Here is a 24,901-nt window from a genome sequence, read left to right on the forward strand (position 1 = left end):
TTATACTGGCCTCATGCCGCTTGCATGTTTCTGATATTCAAAGAGAGGAGTCAAGGCAAAGTCTGTTTGAACTTTGCTGCTCACAAGGGATCCAGAGACCAGAGAGGGCAACCTTTTCATTCCCCAAAACCTCCCATCCCAAGGCAGAAATGATCCATCTGCCATAAGATGTAGCTGTTTTTTCTGTTATTTCTCCACCTTGTATCAGGTTACATTTTGACTGCTGTACTCTGAAGAAGTTTTAAGAGTAGGAGAGAGTGAAGATAACGGGCCGTTGAAGCCTCTTATCTGCAACTGTTATGCACATGAGCTGCCATCTTGTCACCCTGCTGTCCCCTGCTCCCCTGCCACCAGCAGCTGCACGAGTGCACAACCATCCGCACAAGTAGCTGGAGCACGGCCACTCGCAACAGCAGCTAAGGATAGTTAATTTGATACCCTTCCAGTTGTAGGAAGGAAAAATAACTTTCTGCTTCAGATACCACCACACTGATTGAGGGAGTACGTAACTGTAACAGGTTATCTAAGGCAGAGAAGAACCTTGCATTTCAAAACACTTGGTATAGGTTTTCTGGTCTCAGTGTTTCCTTTTTTTTTGATGTGGAAGCGAGGAGGTGCTCGAGGCTTGGAGAGCCTGGAGCCACTGAATGGGCTGTGGCAGCAGCCAGATTTGAGCTCTCCCACCTGGGTGTTCCCCCAGCAGCTTCTCTCCCTCAGACAGAGGGAGGTGGGCAGGTGGGAGAGCAGCGTGCTCCCTGCCCTGCTGTCACCTGGTTCCCAGACCTGCCAGTTCCTCTTCTGCTGGCGAAGGCATCAAGGCAACCACATACAGAAAGGATCTCTTAGGAAAAGCAGTCTGCTCGGAGCCAGGAGAGCTTCCAGCCAAGACACTTCATAAGTACAGGAGGAGAAGCAACTACAAGCAAGCCTGAAAGGAAAGTGCAGCTGCAAAGACAAACTCCTTGAAAAGCAGATATATGCCTGAGACAGAGCTAGGAATTACACATCTCATCTGGCTGCTATGTTAAAAAAACCCCAACTAAACCCAGAATCTTAACATCTTCCTCAAAGTTTTGCAAATGTGAGACCTGTCTGTGCTTGGGCAACACGTTCAGAAAATAAGGCATTCATCCCCTTGATGTCATGGTGCCAACATATCTGGCTACCGCCTCACATTAAACCACCCACCGTAATGGATCTGTGGATCTTACCAGAAAAAGAGAAACATTCCAAGTAAAAAATTAAACACAAACCCCACCTATACACAAGTAAGCATTCCAATTTACAGAACTATAATGTAATGTTAAGCTTGATTCAAAGTAGAGGAAGTGTAAAGCTTCATTATTAAACTTGCCATATATGTATACATAGATATATCAAGAAAGTCTTTACTTATAAAATATAACATAGAAAATAAGAAGATAAGAAGCCTCATCTCCCCATCATTCAGAAAAAAAATTAGTTAAAAAACCCCCTTAACTACAAATCTTAGAATCCATCCTACACAAATAATGCAATGGGGGGGGCTACTTTTAAAAAAATAAATAAAAAAGTGGGGGTATGCATGCAAATTATACACCTAACTGAGCACACAAATTCATCAGAAAATAAGAGAGACAATGAAGCTGCAGTTGTACAGTGAACGCTAGCTGACATAGTGGGACACTCAGATACCATAATGACACCAAGAAGTGACTGCTGAGTAAATGGAGGGGACAAAGTGATTAATCAACGGAACATAAGTTGGACTCTTTCCCAGTCCTCACAGACTATGCAGACTCATCAGGGTAAAGTCTGGTATTAAGCCAGAGAGATACCTTAAATCATGAAAACATAAAAAGGCAGAAGAGGGAACAAGGAGGAGGAGGACAGAGAGGGGAGTAGTCTACAATACAAAAGAAGGTGGCAGAAATCAAGTTTTACCTCTGGAATCCATAGAGCACAGCTCACATGTGCCCACTTGGTCCCTGTCCTGGTAGCTTTCATGGCACCTCCTCTTTTGGGACACAGGAGGCACTGAGGATGTATTCCCAGGACACAGGTGCGACACAGCCAGCTCCCTTCGGGTACTTTTAAGATTCCATAGCATGCCTTGGAGAAAAACAGGTACTGAGAACATTGCGCTGATATGATTTCACACACAAGTATTAATATTTATATGGACCAAAGCTTTCAAATACTAAAGGCACAGCCCGGCCTTTACTTAATCCTTCTCTCTTTACCTTAAAACAAGTCAAATGATCAAAGAGATAAACAGCCTCTAAAGTCTTTTTATTCTGGCTTCTTTTTAAAACATGTGCTGGTATTACTTGTTTATAATGTAAAACATATCCATTGTGATTGCACACCACCACTGGTGTTAAGAACCTTCGTTCTTCCTTTTAGCGACTTTTAAATTTCTGAAGCAAACCCCAGACATTTCTTTAAATTAGCTTCTGCATCTAATCCTTTTTAAAATCACAATTTCCTACCACTAACAACTTTACATTCTAATGTAATTCTATTTAGATGTGAAAGGATATGAGCTGTTTGACTGAAGACCATTTCCTGCAACATTAAATTACCTTTGTGGTTACAGTTCTGTGAATTGTTTGTTACTTTAAATATTTGTATGATATTGCACCAAAATCACAGCATATACTGAAATTATGAGGTGCTGGGTTTTACGCTTATTTCCTCAGTATTGCACTTAACCCCTCAGAAAATGAGAAATTTCTTAAGTTTTGCTAGGTTTGAGAATTAGAAACAAAAAGGAAAAAGAAAAAAAACTAGTCTGCTTTCTGATTCAAATTCCTAGCAGTTCTTAACGGCTAACTACACACATATCTAGATATATCCTGTTGTACATTACACACACGTGTATTAAAGCTGAGTGTATCTGAAACCGTTGGCTGCCACCAAGATCTAATTTCACTCAACTGCTCCAAATAAAAGCTTTATCAAAAGGGTGACTTTCAGAGGTAATCCCACCATTCCTAACACTGTCTCCAAGAGTAGTAACACTGAAAGCCTCACCAGAACAGGGTCATTAGCTATAACCAGTCTTTCAGATTCAAAACTAGTGTAAAATCCCACACTTGCCTTCCCACCCCTCTGATTATAAGATCTTAGTATTTAATATGAAGTGACACCATAAAACATAGCACAGGCCTGTAGAGCCAGAGACTTTCCTAAATTAAATCTTGCATTATGAAAACACCAAGACTGACTAACCTAAATGCTATTTTGATGTGACGACTGTTGTAAAAACCCAACAGGGGGAGCTGTAATCTAAATTTACAAGAGGTTTTTTTCCCCCCCCCTTTTATGTGGCACATTCCCACCAGCATTCTTTCTATTACTAGTGCAGAAGAGGCATTATACCTAAGGTCACATTTAGGTGAAATTTTAGGAAACTATTTTCTAATTTAATCCAACTAATGAGTGGAGGAGGCCTAGACTACTAAACCAGGAACTTCACAATGTTTTTGAGCTGGCACGATTAGGGCACCTGGAGGAAGAAATCTCTTGCATCCTCCTCCCCATCACCTCCAAACTGTGTGACTGCAAACAGACCTGCGGTTACGTGGTGAACCAGGGCCGATTCAGCTTAGAAACAGAATGATTTTTTGTTGTTGTTGTTAGGATTAGCTCTAGCTCAGCCAGGTCTGGCATGGGGAAGGGTGAGGAGGAAAGAGGCAGCAGGCCATCAACTCAAGCTCAGCTGTCAGCAGGCAACCACGAGCCTCCAACTGCAAATTCATCATTACTTTTCAAAAGGCACAAGCAGGGGCCGAAGCAGGCGGCCCAGCTGCCGGCCGTATTCCTGTCACTGGCCGCATTACTGGCACTCAGGCTCACGTGGCTGCTTCACGCGGTGAATCAGATCAGGAAAGCAGCCGGGCTGGAAGCCAGCCCACTGCAAGCAGGGAGATGACAGGTCCTTTTTCAGCCAGATATGTTTTTTGAGTATTACTTGCAGTTGGTACAAAAACACATTTTTTAAAAAACCTTCTCAGTCTCTTTTTAATTTATAGCAAAAACTCCTTCCAGAACAGGGGACACAGAAATGAAAGGATTCATATTGCTTTTTTGATTATAAGGATACCTCTGCCTGACTATGCTGAGCTTAGTCAGAACAAAGTCTTGGCTACATCTGAAACACTATAAACGTGAACAACATTCAGACCGAAAGCACGTTATTGCAGGTGCTTATGCCTTCTAAAAAAGATCAGTCTGTTCAAGTGCCTACATGTGGTTTCAGATGGCTAAATTTGGACAGCTCATGTCTGGCCAATTGACTAATTGGTCAAGGAGGAAAAACCCCAGCTCTAAAACAAAAGACCTTTAGATTCTTCACGTATAGGGCAAGCCAGCATTTCTTGCCCTGTTTATCTTCAAAATCAGGTTTAATAATAGGGGAAAAATTGTTTATGGTCACAGAGGAAGTACTTGCAAGTCCCAAGAACACGCTTCGTGTTTCTATTAGACTGTAGATGTCCACATATTTACCATGCTAGGCCACTGAATCTACTCTAACTGTCAGGGTACAAAACTTCAATTTAGTATTTGTTCTGGTTTCAGCTTTGAGTTAATTTTCTTCCTAGCAGCTGGTATAGTGCTGTGTTTTGGATTTAGGATGAGAATAATGTTGATAAACACACTGATGTTTTAGTTGTTGCCAAGCAGTCAAGGACTTTTCCAGCTTCTCATACTGCCCTGCCAAGGAGAAGGTGGGGGGTGCCCAAGAAGCTGGGAGGGGACACAGCCAGGACAGCTGACCCAAACTGACCAAAGAGATATTCCATACCATGTGATGTCATGCTCCATATATAACAGGAGGAGTTGGCCAGGAGGTGGCGCAGCTCAGGAACTAGCTGAGCCTCAGTTCCAGGCGGTGAGCAACTGTGCTGTGCATCACTTGTTTTGTATATTCTTTTATCATTATCCTCTTCCTTTTCTGTCCTAATAAATTGTTTTTATCTCAATCCACAAGTTCTCCATTTTTCTTCTCAATTCTCTCCCCCATCCCACTGGGGGCAGGGGGAAGGAATGGCTGTATGGTTGTTTTATCCGCCTGCCAGGTTAAACCATGACAGTATTGCACCACCCTTCATACCTAGAAAATCACAAAGCTCTCCAATTAACATTTAATACTAGTTCAAATTCCACACTTGCCAAGGTAAACTAAGGCCACAGGACAGTGTCAGCATTTCTGCAGGCACTAACCTGATGGACACAGATATTACACTTGTCACAAAACACCATGTCATTCCCATCTTCACTGTCAGGGGACCGGCACACATCACAGATGACATCTTCATCGTATTCAATACCCAATCCTTCTTCAGTCTCAATAGCGTGATTCATGTTCTCATGACAGTGCCGCTCCAGCACTTCAATTGTCTTTTCCATTGTGTTTTCATCCAGGGGCCCGCATCCTGCAACAAAGAATAGGGAAAGGGAATTAGAGGGCAGTCAGTGCCTCAGATCAAGTCCGAGACGCAGGAAGAGAGGACGACGACTTCTAGCAGCTAAAACAGTAGACATAGCGTCTTCTCTTTCATCACACATATTAAAAAATAAAATAAAAAAAATAGAAAACCTTTTTCACTCACTGGCTAATTGTAGCATTATCTTATAAATACAAGTAAAACTTCTACTCCAGTAGTAGTTCAAGTTGTACATAAAACACAAGACTGCACCTTGAAGAAGACACTACAGCATAAAAGACAGACAGCAGTTTGTGTAATTGCTAGCTGCTCCCATATGACCCTCCCTCCACCTCCATCACTTTAAGAAACACTAATGACATCCACAAACACACGCAATGTTCTTCTGAAGACTAATTCCCTAGGAAATAAGACTTATCAAGAACACTTTATATCTTATGAGAATAAAGAAGTTGCCACCACCCAGCACAATGGATACGAAAAGTGGTTTTATTGTTTTGTTGGATTTTTAAAAATAAAATAATAATAAAATATAGTGCTAGCAATTCATGCTGTGTGTTCACTTGAACTCTACACATGCTATATACACTTACCACTAATCAGACTTAGTGTAAGCAGAACCATCTAAAAAGGATTTGCTATGAGACTGGCCCTCACCTTGCAGCTGCAGGACATACACTGCATAAGAAACCCTATGATGTTCACAGCTGCAAGAAATCTCCAAACTGACTCTTCTCAAAATCCTTAGTCAAAAATGCTGCTGCTGCCCATAGTTCACTATTTACGCAGACCTTCAAAGGTTGGGATATTCTTATAACATTAATAGCGAAGGGTAACATTTTAACTGCTGGATTATGCACAAAAATATGGCTACTAATTTGGATCCCTTGTTGCAACTGATAAACAGGGAGATGGAAAAGATAAATGACTGCTGATACAAAGTGTCTTCTACTATTAAACTGTTCTCTCCCATGCCCGGATATTTTCTCACTTCCTGAATGAAAAGCATTACAGAATCATTCCAGTGGGAAGCGACCTTCAGAGGGCTCCAGACTAATCCCTGGCTCCAAGCAGAGTCAACAGTGAATCCAGACAAGGTTGTTGCTGAAGAGATATGTCTAGTCAGATCTTGAAAATGTCCATGGATGGAGATGTGTCCCCCAGAAAAGCTTTGGTTTTGCTAACAGTATCCCTGTATGCCTGGGAAAGCTTGTCCTTATTTCTACCTCTTACATACATCCTTTGGCACTGGAGCTCAGTCATGAGTTCCCTCCTTCAGCAAGCTGGTGTCTTGACACATCTACTTGTTTTCCTGAATGTCTGCATGGTTCTTTCTTGTGCTTGGAGGAGACTGTCCTCACAGTCCTGCTAGCTCTCTTCAGCAGTTCCACTCTTCAGAGCTGCCTCCCAAATACCACCTACCATTTACCCAAATAAGTAGAAACCTGCTCTCCGGAAGCCTGGGACCAGAAGGCTACTTCCTTTCCTCAGTCCCCTCAGGATCTCAGTCATGACTACTTCATGGCTACTACGGCCAATGCCACCATCGATTATCACATCCCTACAGGTTCTTCCTTGTTTGTAAACAACAAATCCAGGAGATGTCAAATATCTCCCTCTTTTGCCCACTTGTCCTTCCTAAAGGACCTGCAATCATCCATGGAAGAAGGCCAGCCACATCGGCTGTTCCACCACAACTCAGTTATTCCAGTGATAATTCCAAGATTATTTTCCACAGCTCACCGCCCCTGAACAGCCTGCTACACCCACAACTTGCATGGAAAAAAGAAAGTTTACTCGGCTAGTTTTAAATGGGCTAACATGTGAAACTTAATTACTCTGTTAAGAACCCAGCATGCAAGCTCCTCAGAACTCTGAATTTGTAGCAATAATATGTTCAAGTTTAAGAAATGGAAACATCTGCTTTTTCTACACAAATTTTTTAACTTTTGAAGTCCTAAAATTAATTCCACCTGGTGTGGGCTTTTTCTCTCCTGCCTCAGTCTGCAGAAGTCGCACATGATTTTGGAAGAAGTTTTTAGGCACAACAGGTAAAACGCAAAACATTAACAGATCGAGCAAGTCATTATTTTAAGCATATTTACCTCCCATTTTTCTTAGCATTTCCATTCAATTTTCATTCAGCAATCTTTAAGAGATCTCACACAGCAGACTACAACTCAAACAGCAGAGATTAACTGCTGCTTTAACATTAGAACATGTTGTGAAATTACCCATTTCTGTAAGCTCTTCATTTAGCTCCTGAAGCCAAAAGATGTCCATGTCATCCAAGTCATAGCGACACACAGATTCTGCCAGTTCCAAAATGTTGATGTAACCTGGTTCTGTGGGCTCTTGGCTGGAACAGTGGATGTATTTTCTGGGTCGTGTATACAGTACTTCTTTTACCTTTTCTGCTACAACCCTAGAGTGAAAAAAAGAAATACAGAGTTACAGCTTTTCAAGACCCATCCTTGAAAGACATGAAACATTTGCTACAAGTGCGAAGAAACCTAGCATTTCACAGATTTTAAACTAGCCGGTACATGTAGCCAGGCTAGGGAAACAGGATTTTGTAAATGTCATTTCTTCACACAAAATGTGCTATGGTTTGCTACATATACAAAACCCTTTTTAACATGTAAGCCTGTGCATATCATTTTCAATTTAACAAATGCTACTAGTGCGATGATGCAAGTGTTTTTGAAACCCACAGAAAGTATTATGCACAAAACCCCTTACAATCTTTGTTCTATATTCTTCTTAAATGATAGAAGGAAACCTTGCCAACTGATTTCTTGAAAATACCAGCTTTTTCACAAAAGCTTAATTTATTCTACTGCAGTGTGTGTGTGGGAGAAATGCTTGCTCTTCGTTTGGGATAAACAGTCTACCCTTATTTTGTAAGGGACACTTTATCCATGTTACAAATTATTACTTTTGTTATGTAAGAACCACCCTGATGCCAAGCAAAAATGTAAAGGGAAAAAAAAACCCAGCTAAAAATCATCCAGGAAGCAAGGGATAAAAATATTGGTGTTTTCAATCTTTCAATTATCTTAAGAGATAAAACTCAGTGTTTGATTAGTACACTAGCCTATGAAAATGGAAAGACTGACCTGAGCTAGATAAAGCAAAACTTTCTCTGAATTCAATGAAAGAGGCCCTGCATGTGAAAGGAAGCCAGGGAGATACCGAGTGGAACAGTGCCATGTGTGAGCAGCTCTGCATGCTTTCTAGAGCTAAACCTCCACAGGACAAGGAGAAAAGAAAAGCTGTGGGAAATAAGGCAAGAGGAGTAAAGAAGGAGCAGGCGGCAGTCAAGCAGTATCCCACATAGTTTTTACTGGACAATGTGGGTCGTTAATGTTACCACAAACAACGTTGTTCAGCCGTTCTTCCTCCCCCTTCGCCTTGCTCATTTTTAACTCTCGTTCCCTTGTGAGCTTTTCTTTTCTCTGGTCCAGCCAAATCTATAGCAATTTTTCCCTCTAATGTAATACTGCTGGTATGAGATGCAATATATTTATTTTTAATAACTTGGTACTGACAATAGCCCCAGTGGAAATTAAATTATGCTGGTATCAGCGCTTTCACCGGACAATTCATTTATCTTCGTCTCGAAGACCACACTGGCAATAACATTTCTATGTTGAAACACGCTCTGTTTTCACCAGGAATGGCTGCAGGACTACAGTGTTATGTTTTCCTAGTCTAAGCACAGCATAAGAGAACAAAAGGTTATTTATCTATCTCCTGAAACTGAGATCACTGAACTTCTATAATGTTAAGCAGCTATTTGTGGCAAGAGAAGGCAGAAAGGGTTAAAGCTTTGGCAACAAAAATTAAATTATATGAACAAGTGAGCAACTTCATCAGGTGTCAGTAACTACTGTGTGCCTACTGCTCTATATCATCACACTTTATAGGGAAGCCTTTCAAGTAACATGTATAAGATTTGGGTTTATTTTTAATTTATTAAACTCACCATACTCAAATGAGAAAAGAGTTTTTAATTCATAGCAAAGCGTGACTCAGGAAGAGAGACCCCCTTTTTAAACTCACAATATAGATACTATAACAGTATACAGACAGAAACAGTTCTGGACTGAAGTGCCACAGAAATGTTTTCCAAATTGGTACTTGTTCGGTTTAAGAACATGCCTGAAGGCTGCTGCATTGGAGATTTACATATAATAACAGAGAAAAGCTGACTGCATTTAGACAACCTATTTTTGAGAGACTATCTTCTCTAAGTTGACATTTTGTGCAGGTGATCTGCTTCTGATCACCATTACCTGAGAGAAGGCTGTGGAATAGTTTCTGGGCTGGCTGGAACTTGAACCCCTTTCTCCCATTCTTGTTTCCATGTGTCCGCAAAGATATAATATTCATCAGGGTTGACATGGTGAGAATCTGGTAGTTTCATGGCACTAATGAGATCCTTGCGGAACACCTGCAAGAAACGCCAGGGAAAAGAGTGGCTTGAGAGTGTTGCATTAAAGGAAGCAGTAGGTATTTTTCTTAATCTACACTGAAACAATGCATCTACCTTAATAATTTTTATGAATACCAACACACAAACAAGTCAGGTTGAAATTACCTAGATTATTAACTCTCAGCGTATCAGATGCAGTATGACAAGAAGTTTATGCCAACTCAAAACCATGCTACTGCCCAAAGGCTAATCAGAAGGAAGAAGGCTGTTATAGGCGACCAGGGAGAGGGGAAAGGAGGCCTGCACCTGATTTAAGACTCCTCACAATATCACTTTCAAACAGCTTATTTTACTTGCCAGGCTGCAGGCTTTATCCCAACTAAGATATAAGGTAGCATATCCTTTTTCCTTCACTCAGTTTAGCTACTTTGAACTGTCATATTCATCATGGGCTATGAACAGTTACCATGGCAAAATTGATGTATAGGCACTTGTTCATTTATTAAAGCCACTTGAAGTTTTACTGGTTGGGATCTCAGGGATCAAAGATGAACAGCTGCCTTTGCTGAAACATGAGACCCATGTTGCTCTGTGCCTGAATCCCAGCAATGCAGGCACAGTGATGCAATCAGCCCAGCCTCAGCATCCTTTAGCAAACCTATACAATGAAACATGCCATCATGAAACAAAGCAAACCCATCAGTGACAAACCAGACAGCGATAACATTCAGCTCTTGGCTCAAGACAATTAAGTTTTTAGGAGCATACAGCCACGACCATCAGTCATGTCAAAACTTACTTAATGTCAGTGCCTGTCAAATACAGGTGCATACAATTTAAATACAAGGCATTATGTGTGGGTTTTTTTCTCCACTGCTACAGTGCACCAGTTTAACATTCATAGAAGCAAAACAGTGACTGTGGCTTGGTGTTAGGGAGACATCACAACTAATTAGCTGTATTAACATAATGAGAAATCAAATCCTCAAAGGGCAATAAAATGAAACGGAAAATATCCCTGCAATAAGCTGCGGCAGGTTGAACTCTCTTCTTACTAATTCAGTTTTATAGCCAGAAGAGTAATAAAATATCTCCAAGCCAAATATCTTTGTGTACCCTTTTCAATTTGACAGCACCAGACCGGTTATGCCTACTACAAAAATTCTCAGCTGTTCTTGGAAATCAAGTACACATTATTAAAAAAGGCTCTGTACTAAAAACAGGTATTGAAATAGGCTACCGGTGACCTGGAACATCAGTGGTACTTCATTATGTCCTATAACTGCATCTCATGTGGGCTGCCAGCAGAGCAAGCTGACTGAGGGGAACTCAAACCCACAGACTCAAGGCTCTCTTATTTGCTACTGATGTGTTATCTGTTTTGGTTCAGACCAGACTGTTCACTGCTGTCTTCTGTGTAAAATTCCTCAGGTACCTAACAGGTCTGTATTCAAATCTGAATGATGAGTGAAAGCATTAAGACTGCAAGCATCCATTTTTTTTTTCCAAGCAGTACACATACACACCAAAAATAAAATGCAAAATGATTTATGCTGCTTAAAAGGCATTTTCATTTTCTGTGTTACAGGTACAGAACCAGGATTATGAGAAACGCTAACATGGCACAATTCCAACAAACTCTAGAAGGAAAAAATAATCCAATAAATGAGAAGTGCAATGACTGGTTTAATTATCAGAAAAGATATTCCTCAAAACTTATCTGAAGTAAGTGCTTTGCAAACTACCTTTGAAGCCACTGACAGAATATAGAAGTAGAGTGCTTCATATCAAGCCCACTATTTTTTAAACATTAGATGAAAAATGCTATTAAAGGCATCAGTATCCTAACTACATTGCTTAGCAGCAAATACATAATGGATGATCAGAAGATGAATGCGAACTATATCATCTCTATTTTTAGAGCACCAATACCCTGGAGCATCAACTTTGTTGTTGTTTTTTTGACTGTTGTACAGTACTGACCACACCATCATCTCGCTGCAATATTAAGTTCTCTGCTTCAGATTTCTAAAATTTACAATAGAAGTACCACTGAAGGTCAAAGATTTAACCAATACTAACATAACTGTTGAAACCTTAAGGAACCCCAAAACTTGACCAAGACTTCCTAAGAATTGTCTATTCATACTTGTGATAACAGTGCAATTGTTTCCTGCAGACGCTTGGAATCATTACAATCTCTAGCTCTCATCATTCTTCATTTCTTCATACGTGGCCAAGCAGGGTCTTCCAACAGTGAAATTGTCTCAGAGGATAAGGTATGAGAACACATGCCTTGATCACTCACTCTGTATTTCCTTTTGTTGTGGAAATAAACCAGAACACCCAGGGGACCCAAAGAGAGTTTTCCGACAAATGAAGTAAATTTTGCTTCAGTAGTCAGCCTCAAGGCTATGAACTAAGCCAACTCAACAAAGAGCAGACACATGCCTTCAGGATTTAGATAGCTAGCTTTTCCTTGTGGTTGTTTCTTTTTGGACACATTAAAAAAAACAATGCAGCTGCTTTGCTAACTGTATCCATAAAGCTAGTATCCATATGTGTCCATAAATGTATCCCTAAAGCTAAGTCCACTCCACAGCACATACTCTCCTCTGGGCAAGGACCACCTTCACTTCCACAGTTAGCCTATGAAGTGCAATAGTCATCTTTCAGTCACCCAAAAGCAGTTCTACTTCTTACCATACCTAAACCACAACCCTTCAACTCTATTTTAATATCATCGCTAATATCATACATATTAAGGACAGCTGAAAAATAAGCATGCCAGGTCTAGGCTAACAAGGTATTCCCATCCGGACACATCACTCCTCAAGAGCAGACTTAGCCTAGCGCTGCGTGCTTTTACTATGATAGAGAACGGCCTCACAGAGCTGAACGACAACCAACGGCAGCTAGTGGAGCCAGGTCCGTACACACAGAAATAGGAAATTCCCCACTGCTGTAAGCATTCACAGAAGTTACTGTGTGACAGTGGGATTTAAAAAAAAAAAAAAAGAAAAAGAAAAAAGTAGTTTTAGCAAATGAAAACATGACAGAAGAGATGAGTTTTAGCCCTGTTTACCATATAACACTGCTTGGTCTGAACTTGCCATTTCATTTTGCTACCAGGAATTTTTAGTTTCAGCTGAAAACAGTGCAGACATGTTTTCAAAAAACATGTTTTGAAAAATGTGTTTGCTTATGTCATCATCATCATCATCTTAAGTGTTTTGTTGAGAAACTACTAATTATTTCACACTTTAGAGTTGGGGCTTAAATCTAGAAGAGGAGACCTTGTTCTTTGGTCAAGATTAGCTTTTTGCTCTACAGTAAAAGTCTGCCTGGATTTGCTGAGGCAATGAGAACTTCCTAGTCACCTCTGCAGAGATGCACTGCTGTCTCTAAAGCCTTTAAAAGCTGAATTCTACAAAAGATTTCCAGAAATAAGGATGCTCTGCTCCCCCCACAGCACTAACACATCAAGCAATAAAGATATCACAGAGCCGTGGAAGGAAATATATGGTTCATATGTTTTATTTGTTTTTCAGACTTCTGAGTCCTATTTGGAAATGATGTTAGAAGAGTATGTCCAAGGAAAATTAACTTCTTGGAATCCGTTTATAAATGCTTCACCAAAAGCTGTCTATGACTTTAACCCAAACTCCCCTGGAAGTGCTCTATGAAAATTCAATATATAATTTTCCTCACAGGACCCTTCTGTGCTTACTCTGTGAATAAATCAAGCCTGTGAAACAAAGAACACTATTTTGTGTGAAGTATCCTTATGCACTAAAGGTATCAGGGAGGATACAAGTAACACTATAGAGAAATACAGTAAGCTATTAGCATCAAACACAAAGAGCGGGTCTTGAACAATACAACAGCCTTCTACAAACCCCATCTTCACTGAACAATTCAAACATCAGATATGCACAGACTGTCAGGCACCTTTTGTTCATGACCATTGCAAACCTAAAACTACATTAAAAAAAAAAAAGTCGAGAAAAAAAAGTCAGATACCTTTTCCAATACCTCTCTGCAAGGTACTAAAGTTGACTGATGCCATTGCTCATTCACCTTGTCTTTCCCAAATGCATGCGTGAAGGAAAACAAATGGATTGTGTCATCTCTTAAAAATGGAAAGAAACCCTATGTCTTCTTGTTACACTCTCTGAGCTTTCAGTTACTTTGTCCACTCGCTTACAAACCCCAACAAGGGTACGCAGCTTGTCACAGTTGCCTAGGCCACAACTGGGAACCACACCTCCAAGATTTAAGTAAATTATGGGTTCACTGCTCTGTTGTTACAATCAAAGCGATATTTCTGCTGGATCATATCTAATTGCTTCAGTCCTAAGGCTTTCCCCTGTGCCCAGCACAGCCTGTATTAAGTCAGCAACACGTGTTTCTGTTCCTCACGCCCACCACTTAGGGAGTCAGAAGACCCACTGCCCTAGAAACACAGAGCGGCCACTTTTAAAAGGCAGGAGGGAATACTATGTCCCGTCCTGTCCCCTCCAAGAGTATACTGCCAGAAATCTTTCACAGAAAAGAGTGTGGAATGAGGGCCAGTATCTTCTCTAACCGGACAAAGCTGAAACAGCTAGTATTTTCCTGGATTTTTGGTCTCCTTCACAACCCATCTCAAAGGCCAACTTTGAAATTCCAGATGCCAAACACTCAAACTCAGTAGGCACTTTCTGTAAAGTAAATTACACAAGAGTTTTTCATCATATTTGGGGTCAAATCATGTCTTTTTATTCACCTTTGAAAGGATCTAGTAACTTTTTATTCCCATAAGCACCCATACGCATTAAAGCTTACTCTACTATTGCAGTTCTCAAGTACAACGCTCTCAGCAAAATTTAAACACACTTACAAAGCAGCATTTTACACCTAAAATCACCTTGTAAATAATAAAATAAAATCCAAATTGTAATATGACCTATTACAAGTGTAATATAGCCACATAGTATCTGAGCATAGATAGTTTATGTATACATGTTTCACGGTATGTGCAAAAGACTGCCCATTTATGGAAGATGAAGCCCTAAGGACAAAATTTGGTGGGCTCATCCTGGAGAGGCAGAATTTTTCTTGTTAATACATTGCAATCTGGGCATGAAATTTCTGAATTAAGGCATTTTATTATAGAGGAGTCTGGAGACTCAAGACAGGGTGGATTTTTTTGCTTGTTTGGGGGCTTTTTTTGTAGCAAAGTAAATAAAAGGCAACATAATTTTTAAATGGAAATGAAGCTACAGTTCCAGGCATGCATGCTGACTGGATTGAAAAACTTAAGATATTAAAAAAGCTGGGACAGAAAGAAATAAGTGTAGCACTAAATTTGTAGGACTCAAACATCCACACAATTTGGACATGCACTGCAGTAAATCCTAATGTTCGAACTCCTAACCCCTAAAACTATTTTTATGGATTATCCAGGACTCAAGCAAATGAAATATTGTACTTTTCTTTTAAGTTGCCATGAATCTTCCTAGCCTCCTTTACAAGCATGTATAGGAAGAGCCAGGAAATCAGATACTAAATCAACCCTACCTAACATCATGTCTCTGACAGTATCTCACGAGCCAGAAGAATGTGCAAGAACATGTCAGGTTTCCTTCTGGTTGCTAATCAGACACAAGATTCAGATTTTGGGACTAATCCTAACAATCAGCTTTTTAAATGGTATTAATATATACAGATACATAGAAAAATCTGTACTCGTTATCATCTGTCCAATTCCTTTTTTAATCTTGTTTAATTCTCAGTCTCAACAACTTCCTGTAGCAGATGAGCTTCAGTCTAATTACATCATGCATGGAAAGGATATTCTTTTAATTGCTACAGCTTTCCTAACTTTTGTCCTCATTCATTCCCCCCCCACCTTTCCTCCCCATTTCTTCCATCACAAGGACATGCAGGACCGAAGCTCTAGCTCTGCTGTTTCCAAACCATTCATACTTTACTGTTACACCTGCTCGTTCACTTCCAGAGGTAAAATAGCTCAACCTTTGCACAAGCAAGCTTTTCCATGTCCTTATGCATTTGTGTCACCTCTTGCTAAAGAGTTCAAATAGCCTGAGATGGCTAAAATCAGATCATAAAAATAACCAATGAGTTAGCACCTGTGACTTGCCTAAAAGTATTGTATTTTTTTTTAAATCAACAAACACAAGCAGGCTAAAAAGCAGCTTATTGAAATGCATAAGGCACAGTCGTTCACCAGAGGTCTTGAGAAGCCTGTACAGATGCCCAAGTGAATTCAGAATTTTCTAAGGTAAGCACACGCATAAAGGTGCCAGCCTCCTATGCCATTATGCATGGTACATGCAAAGCAGTATGATTTAACCATGTTGCCCATTCATTCACAGAACAAAACTGACTGCTTTCAAACTGCAAAAAGAATTCATTTTCTGCCAAGAGTCTAGTCTTACAGGGTGCTCCTCAGGATCAAGAACTAAAATTTATGTGGCAGTTAAATGCCTCTAAAGAAGTTTCACTACCAAGTAATTAAAGCAGACCATTTACTTGTGGAAGACAAGCTACATTTCACATGATAACACAGCTGTCACTACCAGCAATGAGGGATTAAAAACTACTATTGCTGTGAGATTCAAAACCCCATTAGTAAATAGAGGCAAAATACTGTCATCTTATATGGGAAGGGTTAAAAAAAAAAGCGCAATTCTAACTTACCTCCTTTATAGTTTCAAGGGGGAGAGAGGATTTGAAAAAAATATATATATATAAGCTTGAGTGTCATAAAGATCTCTTAAGCTCTTTTGTGACCCCACTAGCCTAAGGGAAAAGAAATGGTCAATCATTTAGGACGATCTAGCTAATAGGTTTTCCTTGCAAAAATGATTCCAGCTACTCTGCCATCATTTTCTACTGCAGCTTCCACAGAGACAGGAAACTGCAAAGCACAGGCTTCATACTGAGCCAGACATCCAAATGCCTCCTACCCTGCTACTCCCTCACAGCCTACTGCTTAGGCCCGCAAGCCCCTTCTGTCTAGGTTTAAATCCGTGAGGGGCAACACCACGAATGGCATGTAGCCAACATCATCAAAAAGGTCTGAAAAACTGTTATGATTTACACAACTGGTGTGCATGTAACCTTAACACAATTTATTTATTCAAAATAAATGCTAAAGCTAATCAGATAGCAGAACTTTTAAATCACCATTTCAGTAGTTTGTGATAGACTGCAATCCAAAAGGGGAGCACCAAGAGCCACAGTCTTGCTTTTGAAATTATGCAGAGAAGCACCATGGTCTGAAGGAGTGCCGTTACAGACTTGCCTTGTTCTCACCTTCTTCTCCAAGGAGAAGAATGGGGTAAGTGGACCCTGGGTCTGACCCAGTAACATCCCTTCTGCTTTGATGTAAACCCTTGGGGTAAGTCAGGCTCTGGGAACGAGCTTTGACATTTGTACTCTACCACTGTACCCCTTTGCCCCACAGTAACACCAGACAACCTCACTCCATTGAAGGCTGTCCCCGTACCTGCCTCAATTCTGAAGTGCCTGGGAGGCAATTCAAGGCAGAGCAGTCCTCAACTGCAGCCACTCGTCATTTTTTCATAGGCGACCATAGAGGACCACGGCACACACAGACAAGTCCTGTGAAGCAGCTGACAGATACGCTAACTTGCTTGTTGGTCACAGTACCAAAACCGAGCTTTTATTTGGAGAGAGAACGCAGGTACTTGGGTTGGGCTGGAGATGGTTGAGGAAGTAGAAAAAAGCCTATGTATCCACATGCAATTTAATTGAGAAAGCCAGGCTTACTAGCATGAAAGAAAAATTAATGTATGAAGACCATGAGCAAAAATATTCCCAAACAGCTATTTATAGCTTTGACCTTTTAGATTTTCTGCATCACTAACTCAAGAAACAGCCTGCTGCCTGGCAAGCAGAGGTGAATGAAAGGAGAGCAACGCCAACTTGTTAGAGAGAGCCCTTGCTAAAGGGATGCTGTCAGCCTGAAATTTTAAATTTCTATCTAATAGATCTTAGACAACTACTACTACAAAAAACTTGCAGAATTACAACATGATTTTCAGAAGGGTGTGTGGTGGGGTCTCTTTTCAGTCTTTGCTTTACACCCTTGTCACCACTTGGTGAATAAATAATCAATTTCAATGCTCTGCTGACAACAGCATTTCATGTAATACACTCTCCAGCATATGCTTTTCAAGGAGTTGGAAGGAGTGCTTGCTTCTAGCAGAAAGAAAGAAAAAACTGGAAGGATAGCCAAAAGTCTTACGCACAAGCAGTAGAGATTATTACTTTCACCTTTCCTTCCCCAGATGACTTTTTTTTTCCCCCAGGGTTGTTTTAAATATTGTACTTGGGACACTGCTCCAGAAGAAGACATATGCTAAGGTTTCTTTTTTTCTTCTTTTATTTTTTTTCTCTTTTTTTTTCCAGGAGGGGAGTCTTAAATGAAAGATGACAAAAAGATGCCAGTATTACTGGAAGGATGATGTTATGAAATACATTTTTTTAATTCCAAGCGTATATTCCAGATTTTGTTCTTCAAAGTTTCATATTTTCAACCATTAAAGGGCTCAAAATTTTGTCTTGGAACAGGTAGAAAGTAGCAAAGATGATCTCAAGAGGAGGAACTGAAAACGCTGCTCATTTTAATTCCTAGAAGTTATGTAACCAGCACACTTATATGCTATATACATGGACCACATCTTCATAATTATTGTTTGTAATGTACATACACACATAAAGACAGCATGGAGCAAAGGCAAAGACAATAGTAATAGGACAATCCCTAAGAGGAAGGGACAAAAGAAGAAAGCTGGATGGCTGGGCAGGAAGAACGGATGGGTAAGGGACTAGCACCAAGGTCTAGTTGTTAGCAGCAACAAATCTGGCAGCATGTGTGTTTCAGTTCCCACTTGCCCAACTTGGCTAGTAACAAAGCTACTGCCTAGACAAACATGAACAACAATTACAAGACCTCAGTAGCCACATGCTGTTTTAAGATTAAAATTCTTACAGAACCATAATCCTCAGACCAACATTTTAAATATAAAAAGCATACTAGGCTTTTCTTAACCTTCTTGGTGACTGTAAATAAGACACTGTGTAGCTAGTTCTGGCCGATTTAGCTTTTATTGAAACATTCATGCAAGATTCTCTTTTAGAAATGAATCGGTGAGTTTTCTTCAATTAACTTGTGATAAAAATTAAGCTTCCTAAGAAAGAACATGTTCTGTAACATTTACCTTGTTCTTACCAAATCAAACTTATCTAGTTCACAGCATTTACAAAAGCAGCATGAAGTATGTTTGCTGAATAGCTTTTACTGTATGACCACAATCAATATAGTTTTTGCAACCTCTCAAATAGTATCTAAGCAGGTAAAAAGCTGCTGGTATAGTACACAAAATTACTTCTGGGACATAACTCTCAGGTTTAAATTCTAGAGAAGCAAAGTGGGTTTTGTCAGGCTTTTTTTCAGTAACCTCAGGCATCAACAGTCATACTAGCATGTTGAAGGACTCAGAGAGAATGGGATAGCAAGCAAGGGGAATTAGCTACAAGAAATATTTCTCCCATTTGCAGTTATTATCTGACTTCAGTCCTTAAGAAAGTGTCATGGTTTAGCCCCAGCTGGCAGCTGAGCACTACACGGCTGCTCATTCACTCCTCCCCACCCCCTGTGGGACAGGGAGGACAATCAGAAGAAAAAGGTAAAATTTGTGGGTTGAGATAAGGACAGTTTACCTGGACAGCGAAGGAAGAGGAAAATAACAACAACAATACTGATAAAAGAATATATAAAGCAGGTGATTCACAATGCAATTTGCCCACCACCCAGAACCGGACGCCCGGCCCATTCCTGAGCAGCAACTCCTCCCGAGCCAGCTCCCCCCTTATAAACTAAGCATGATATCATATGGTATGGAATATCCCTTTGGCGGGTTTGGGTCAGCTGTCCTGGCTGTGTCGCTTCTTGTGAAAATTAACTCTATCCCAGACAAAAACCAAGACAGAAAGCAAGCATCAATTCTGGAGAAGGCAGCCAACAAATCCTCCCCAGAAAGGGCTACCAGGAAAATGGCTGATACAACGGAGTTGAACACTGGATTGTACGTAAATGCCGTTTTATTCAACTGGTGAATACAGATCCAGTGACAGTGGTGACAGGTGTAGAGGTCCTAACAGATGGGGATGGCAGAGCAAAAAAGCTTTACTGAAGGTAAAGAGCCAAGAGTGAGAAAGTGGCAGAAGATGAGTAAACACTGTTCATATATATCCTGCCCACTTAAGTGTCCCACTGTTTTATTTTTATTGTGAAAGACACATTGAGGTGCTGAAGTGTGTCCAAAGAAGGGCAACGAAGCTGGTGAAGGCTCTAGAGCACAAGTCCTGTGAGGAGCGGCTGAGGGAACTGGGGTAGTTTAGTCTGGAGAAAAGAAGGCTGAGGGGAGACCTTATCACTCTCTACAACTACCTGACAGGAGGTTGTAGCCAAGCGGGTGTGGGTCTCTTCTCCCAAGAAACAAGTGACAGGAAAAGACAAATGGCCTCAAGTTGCACCAGGGAGGTTTAGATTGGATATTAGGAAAAATTTCTTCACCGAAAGGGTTGTCAAGCACTGGAATAGGCTGCCCAGGGAAGTGGCAGTCACCATCTCTGAGGGTATTTAAAAGACACGTAGATGTGATGTTAGGGACATGGTTTAGTGGTGGACTTGGCAGTGCTAGGTTAATGGTTGGACTTGATGATCTTAAAGGTCTTTTCCAACCAAAACAATTCTATGACTGTATGCTCTCAAATCATCAGATCATCCCAGCTTTTTCAATTTCAAAATGAGATTAAATTTCAGGGGAAGAAAGAACTACATGTTACTGTCTGCAAATGCCATAAGTCATTTTGGGACATCAAACAGCAGAGCTCCTATAATACTTCCGCAGTGGGGAAAACACAGTTACATGGAGAATTTGACAGGTAACAAAAGGACTCACTGGCACTATTTCAAAGCTCACGATTTCAAGGCTTAGAAACATGAAAACTACATGACAAAAAACTACCAGCGACCAATCTTTAACCCTAGCTCTTACCTCAGCAGGTTTCTTTTGTTCATTTGCTGGTGTTTTTGACTTGCTCCTGTACTTAGAACAAGAAGAAAAGGAAGTGGAAGGACCTGTTAAAAAAAAAAAAAAAGGACATAAAAAGGACCATTATAGCTCATGTCAATTCATTTAATTTTTCAGTAAAACAAAAGGCACTCCAATCTCCTGAATTATCATAATTTTTTGACAAGACGTGGGCAAAAAACTCTTAGGCAGCCTGTAGGCTTGATTACAGCTCCTCCTGTTCCACTCATTCTTTGTAAAACCACAGCACATTGAGTTTATGGTTACATTCTGCTCTGCTCAATACAAGCATGAGTAAACAGAAACAAGCAGGCAGACCACTTTCCTTCATTTCCTTCCTAACAAAGTGGAAGGAGGAGCAAAACAAAGGACAGAGTTTGCAAGTGCTAAAAAAAAAAACCCACCCCACCAGCAAAGCAATGATACTAAAGCCAATGAGAGATGCAAAAAAATCCTAGTGTGATGTCTAGACATTTCTGGGCAAAATGTTATTTCAGTAGAGGATACATTAATGACTTGCAAGGAATATGACAATGAATCATCATTATGTACAGAGTTATTAGATAGGCACAGGTTTATAAGGAACAAACAAGACCCTACCATATGGGGGCGTGGGGGGGAGCGGTTTGCAGATAAAGTGGGAAGATGCAACCTCAGACAGATGTGTGCTAAGGAACATTTCAAATATAACTTTACTAAACTGTGTAACAGACCAAAGTGGAATAGATCAAGAACCAGTAAAATGTAACAATCAATATACTGGTTATAACTCTATCTTAGATATAACTAATATATCAAAGCCCAAATAGCTTGCTACCCCTAGTAATTTTAAAGTTGAGGCTCTGCACAACAAGAGACAACAGGATTCCTTTAAAAAAAAAAATTACAAAATAAAACCCTGGACAGTAAAATTGCTCTTGAATTACAGAATTCTTTTTCCCAGCTCTGAAAGGGAAAGACATATAAGTTTCTCTTCAAATTCTAAGTAGACTCAAAACTCCCCCCAGGTTTACAGGATCCTTCGACTCATTTTCCTCCTGTAACAGGATTCAGAATGCCAAAGACCACAGAATGCAAAAAGAAATCAAGCAAGAAACATTTTTTTTTTAATTATAAGAGGTGAAACAGTTTGCCCTCAAACCACAGAAGGAAACCACAAGGGGGTGATAGACCAAAGAAAAACTAGTAGGTATTACTTACTTTCATTGTCTGAACTGTCACTGGTGCTTAGATGCCTGTGGCGTTTCATCCTGACGCATCCTAAAGAGAAAAAAAAAGTTGATGGCAACCATTCTACCAGAAAATCACCGGCTGCTGGCTGATACCAAGCTCTTCACACTGAAGGCAAAGCTCCTCTGAAGAGCTTTCAGGCACATAAATAATCCCAGTTCAGCCACTATGTTTTATTTCTGCAAGCAACTATTAGACCACAGTATTATTATTTGTGAAACTGAGCACCCTCAAAACCAGCATGCCTCTGCTGGGCAGAGCTTGCTTGAAATTTTGCAGAAAGGAGTGCAACCTGCCAGCTGATTCCCAGCAGGGCGTGAGCGGCGGTGCTCTGCTCTCTGAGGAGACTCAACGTCCCATCTGTTCAGTCAGAGGAAGAGTTGCCATGGTGGCAGTCGCTAGCTGAGAGACAGTGGAGGCCAGGAAGTAAGGTGGATGCACAGTAAGGCAAGGATTTAGAAAATTAACTCACCTTAAAAAACAAAAAAATAAACCCCAAAACCACCAAAGGCATCCATTCAAAACAAAAGGCAGATTTTAAATACAGACAATCACAGAAAATGGTGACTGATGCCATTTACTTTAAATCATCTGATCATGGATTAGTTCACACAAAATGTGCTTTTCAAAAGTTTGAGGTCAAGGGTATCAGTGAGAAATACTTCCATGGCGCTGCACCAGATCCATTAAAAAAAAGTATTCAGCATTTTGAAAATGTAACGCATACAGAGACTGGGGAAGAAGAAAATTCTGCACTACTACTTACGAAAGAAAGATCAAACTAGTGACCAGCTATATAATCTAAAGAAGTGCCAACAGAAATCCATATAGATTCTTATAAGTCCTGCCATTCTATAATATTCAATGTTACATTTGTTAAATAAGAACCAGTAACAGCTTAGAATTAACAATAGTAAATGAAAATCACCCCATCTATTTAATAGATCGAATGAGCAAATTATGAGAGGAAAAAAGTCACTTTTTTTTTTAAGTAGATGATAGGCACAAGTAGGTTACAGACTGAAGTGTCCTATGCTAGGCAGACAAACCTGAAATGCCTACAGTATTGGAAGTGCCAGCCTGGCCACACCTGAAACTTAAACAGCTTCGTTTCTCAAACAAAACAAAACCACATGCTGTTAAAAAAAGCAACACAGCTAAATATCCCATTTGATAAACTCTCCACATTAGTTACTGTATAATAGGTCTTGAGATTATCCAAAGACAATGGGATAAAAAAAAGATTTCCAGATAAAAGAAGCCTGTCCAAAGGCTTTGAAGAGATTGCAATTGAATTGTTTGCAGCACAATTGTTTAATTTAGTGGAAATTTTCAGCAGCCTTTACATTTATGTGAGTGCGTTTACTGAATCTAAATGCAATGTTCACTCAAAGTTTAAAACAATCCTTTCGACCTATCTGTTCTAAAAAGATATTGCCCACACTCCTGCAAGTTGAAAAAGGAAGCGACGCGTGCAGTTTTCAACTAGGTAGATACAGAACTTCTGAGTCGGGTATTTAACCTGGGGGGAGGACAGATGGACCCAGTGGTCAACAGGATGGGACATCAAAAGGTATCTTTTGTGTCACTTTAAGCAAGCTATAAACTCCCATTATATGACAATTAATTTCACATTAATTCACGTTCTCACAGCTCAAACAACCTGGGGGAAGCAAGGCAGCCATGCTGCGCACAAAGACCATCATCCAACGAAAGACCTACATCAAAACCAAAATACGTAAGCCACACAGGGCTTCACATCCAGCTAGCAATGTAGCATGGCTTGTACAGGCACTGGTCAGATGAAGAAACTTTCATGAATCTCTTAGCCAAAAGCTGTTTGACAGGTAAAAGGCTCTTGGGCCAGAAGGCCTTGTCTTTGTGCATGTTTTGGGGGCACCAGACTTGAAGTTAACTGCCAGGTAGTGAGAGGAAGACTGCTTTCGTCTTGCCAACTTGCACAGTTTAAAGGCATGGATTTAACCAAGAGCAAATAAAATGGCATTGCCTATTTGAGAGCTTGTACTCCAGCAGCCAAACCCAGCCCCCCAGAGCACACCGCCCTCCCTAAAAAGGAGCAGGTTCTGCCCGTAGCAACACTTTTTTTGCTGGCAGCCTTCAGCTCCAAACAGCCCTGGCTTACAGACTGCCAGGCATGTTACATGACCTTGGGAGACGCTGAAAAGATGTATTTAGGTGGGCTGAGCAGTATTCCTTGTTTCGATTTCTTAGCAAGAAACATAAGTGCTTGCTGCTGCTGCTTGGTTTCTATGTTCAGATGAATTTTTGAGCAGTTGTTAAAAGGTGTTGAAAGCTTATGGCAAGCAATTCTCATCTCTTATAGTCTACATAAACATGCAGCAATAAAACCTTTTCACTCCATACTACAGACGGCTATCTGGAGAGCACATGAACATTCATTTAAAGTAGGGTCAAACACGAGGTTGAGAGAGACAAATGCAGGAGGGAACACCCAGGAAGCCTGGACTTCCGCCTGGGCAACTGGGAAAGCAGAGAGGAGATGACTACTTCAGAGACAGCTTACACAGAAATGGCAAGTGTAACAAAATCTTCAGAATAGCAACCACATCTCTGCCAACAACTTCATAGGAGGAAAAAAGCAACAAACCAAAACTAAAAAAAAAAAAAAAAAATAATTAAAAAGTTGT

The 24,901-nt window shown here is 40.4% G+C and overlaps 1 protein-coding gene across 10 annotated transcripts in view; it reads right to left on the reverse strand.

The window, feature by feature from the left end:
- Positions 1 to 24,901, reverse strand: part of JADE3 (jade family PHD finger 3) — a 70,971-nt gene that overhangs the window by 13,594 nt on the left and 32,476 nt on the right. For all 10 annotated transcript variants that reach the window (XM_054838571.1, XM_054838523.1, XM_054838580.1 and 7 more), the window contains 6 exons: positions 22,203 to 22,262; positions 20,967 to 21,049; positions 9,731 to 9,888; positions 7,667 to 7,857; positions 5,209 to 5,420; positions 1,924 to 2,091 (listed from right to left, as the gene is read on the reverse strand). In XM_054838571.1, coding sequence (XP_054694546.1) covers positions 1,924 to 2,091; positions 5,209 to 5,420; positions 7,667 to 7,857; positions 9,731 to 9,888; positions 20,967 to 21,049; positions 22,203 to 22,251 — 861 coding nt within the window. In that variant the 5' untranslated portion in view covers positions 22,252 to 22,262. The remainder of the gene's footprint in view (positions 1 to 1,923; positions 2,092 to 5,208; positions 5,421 to 7,666; positions 7,858 to 9,730; positions 9,889 to 20,966; positions 21,050 to 22,202; positions 22,263 to 24,901) is intronic.

This window comes from Grus americana, chromosome 1, assembly GCF_028858705.1.
Source record: "Grus americana isolate bGruAme1 chromosome 1, bGruAme1.mat, whole genome shotgun sequence".
Taxonomy (NCBI): domain Eukaryota; kingdom Metazoa; phylum Chordata; class Aves; order Gruiformes; family Gruidae; genus Grus; species Grus americana.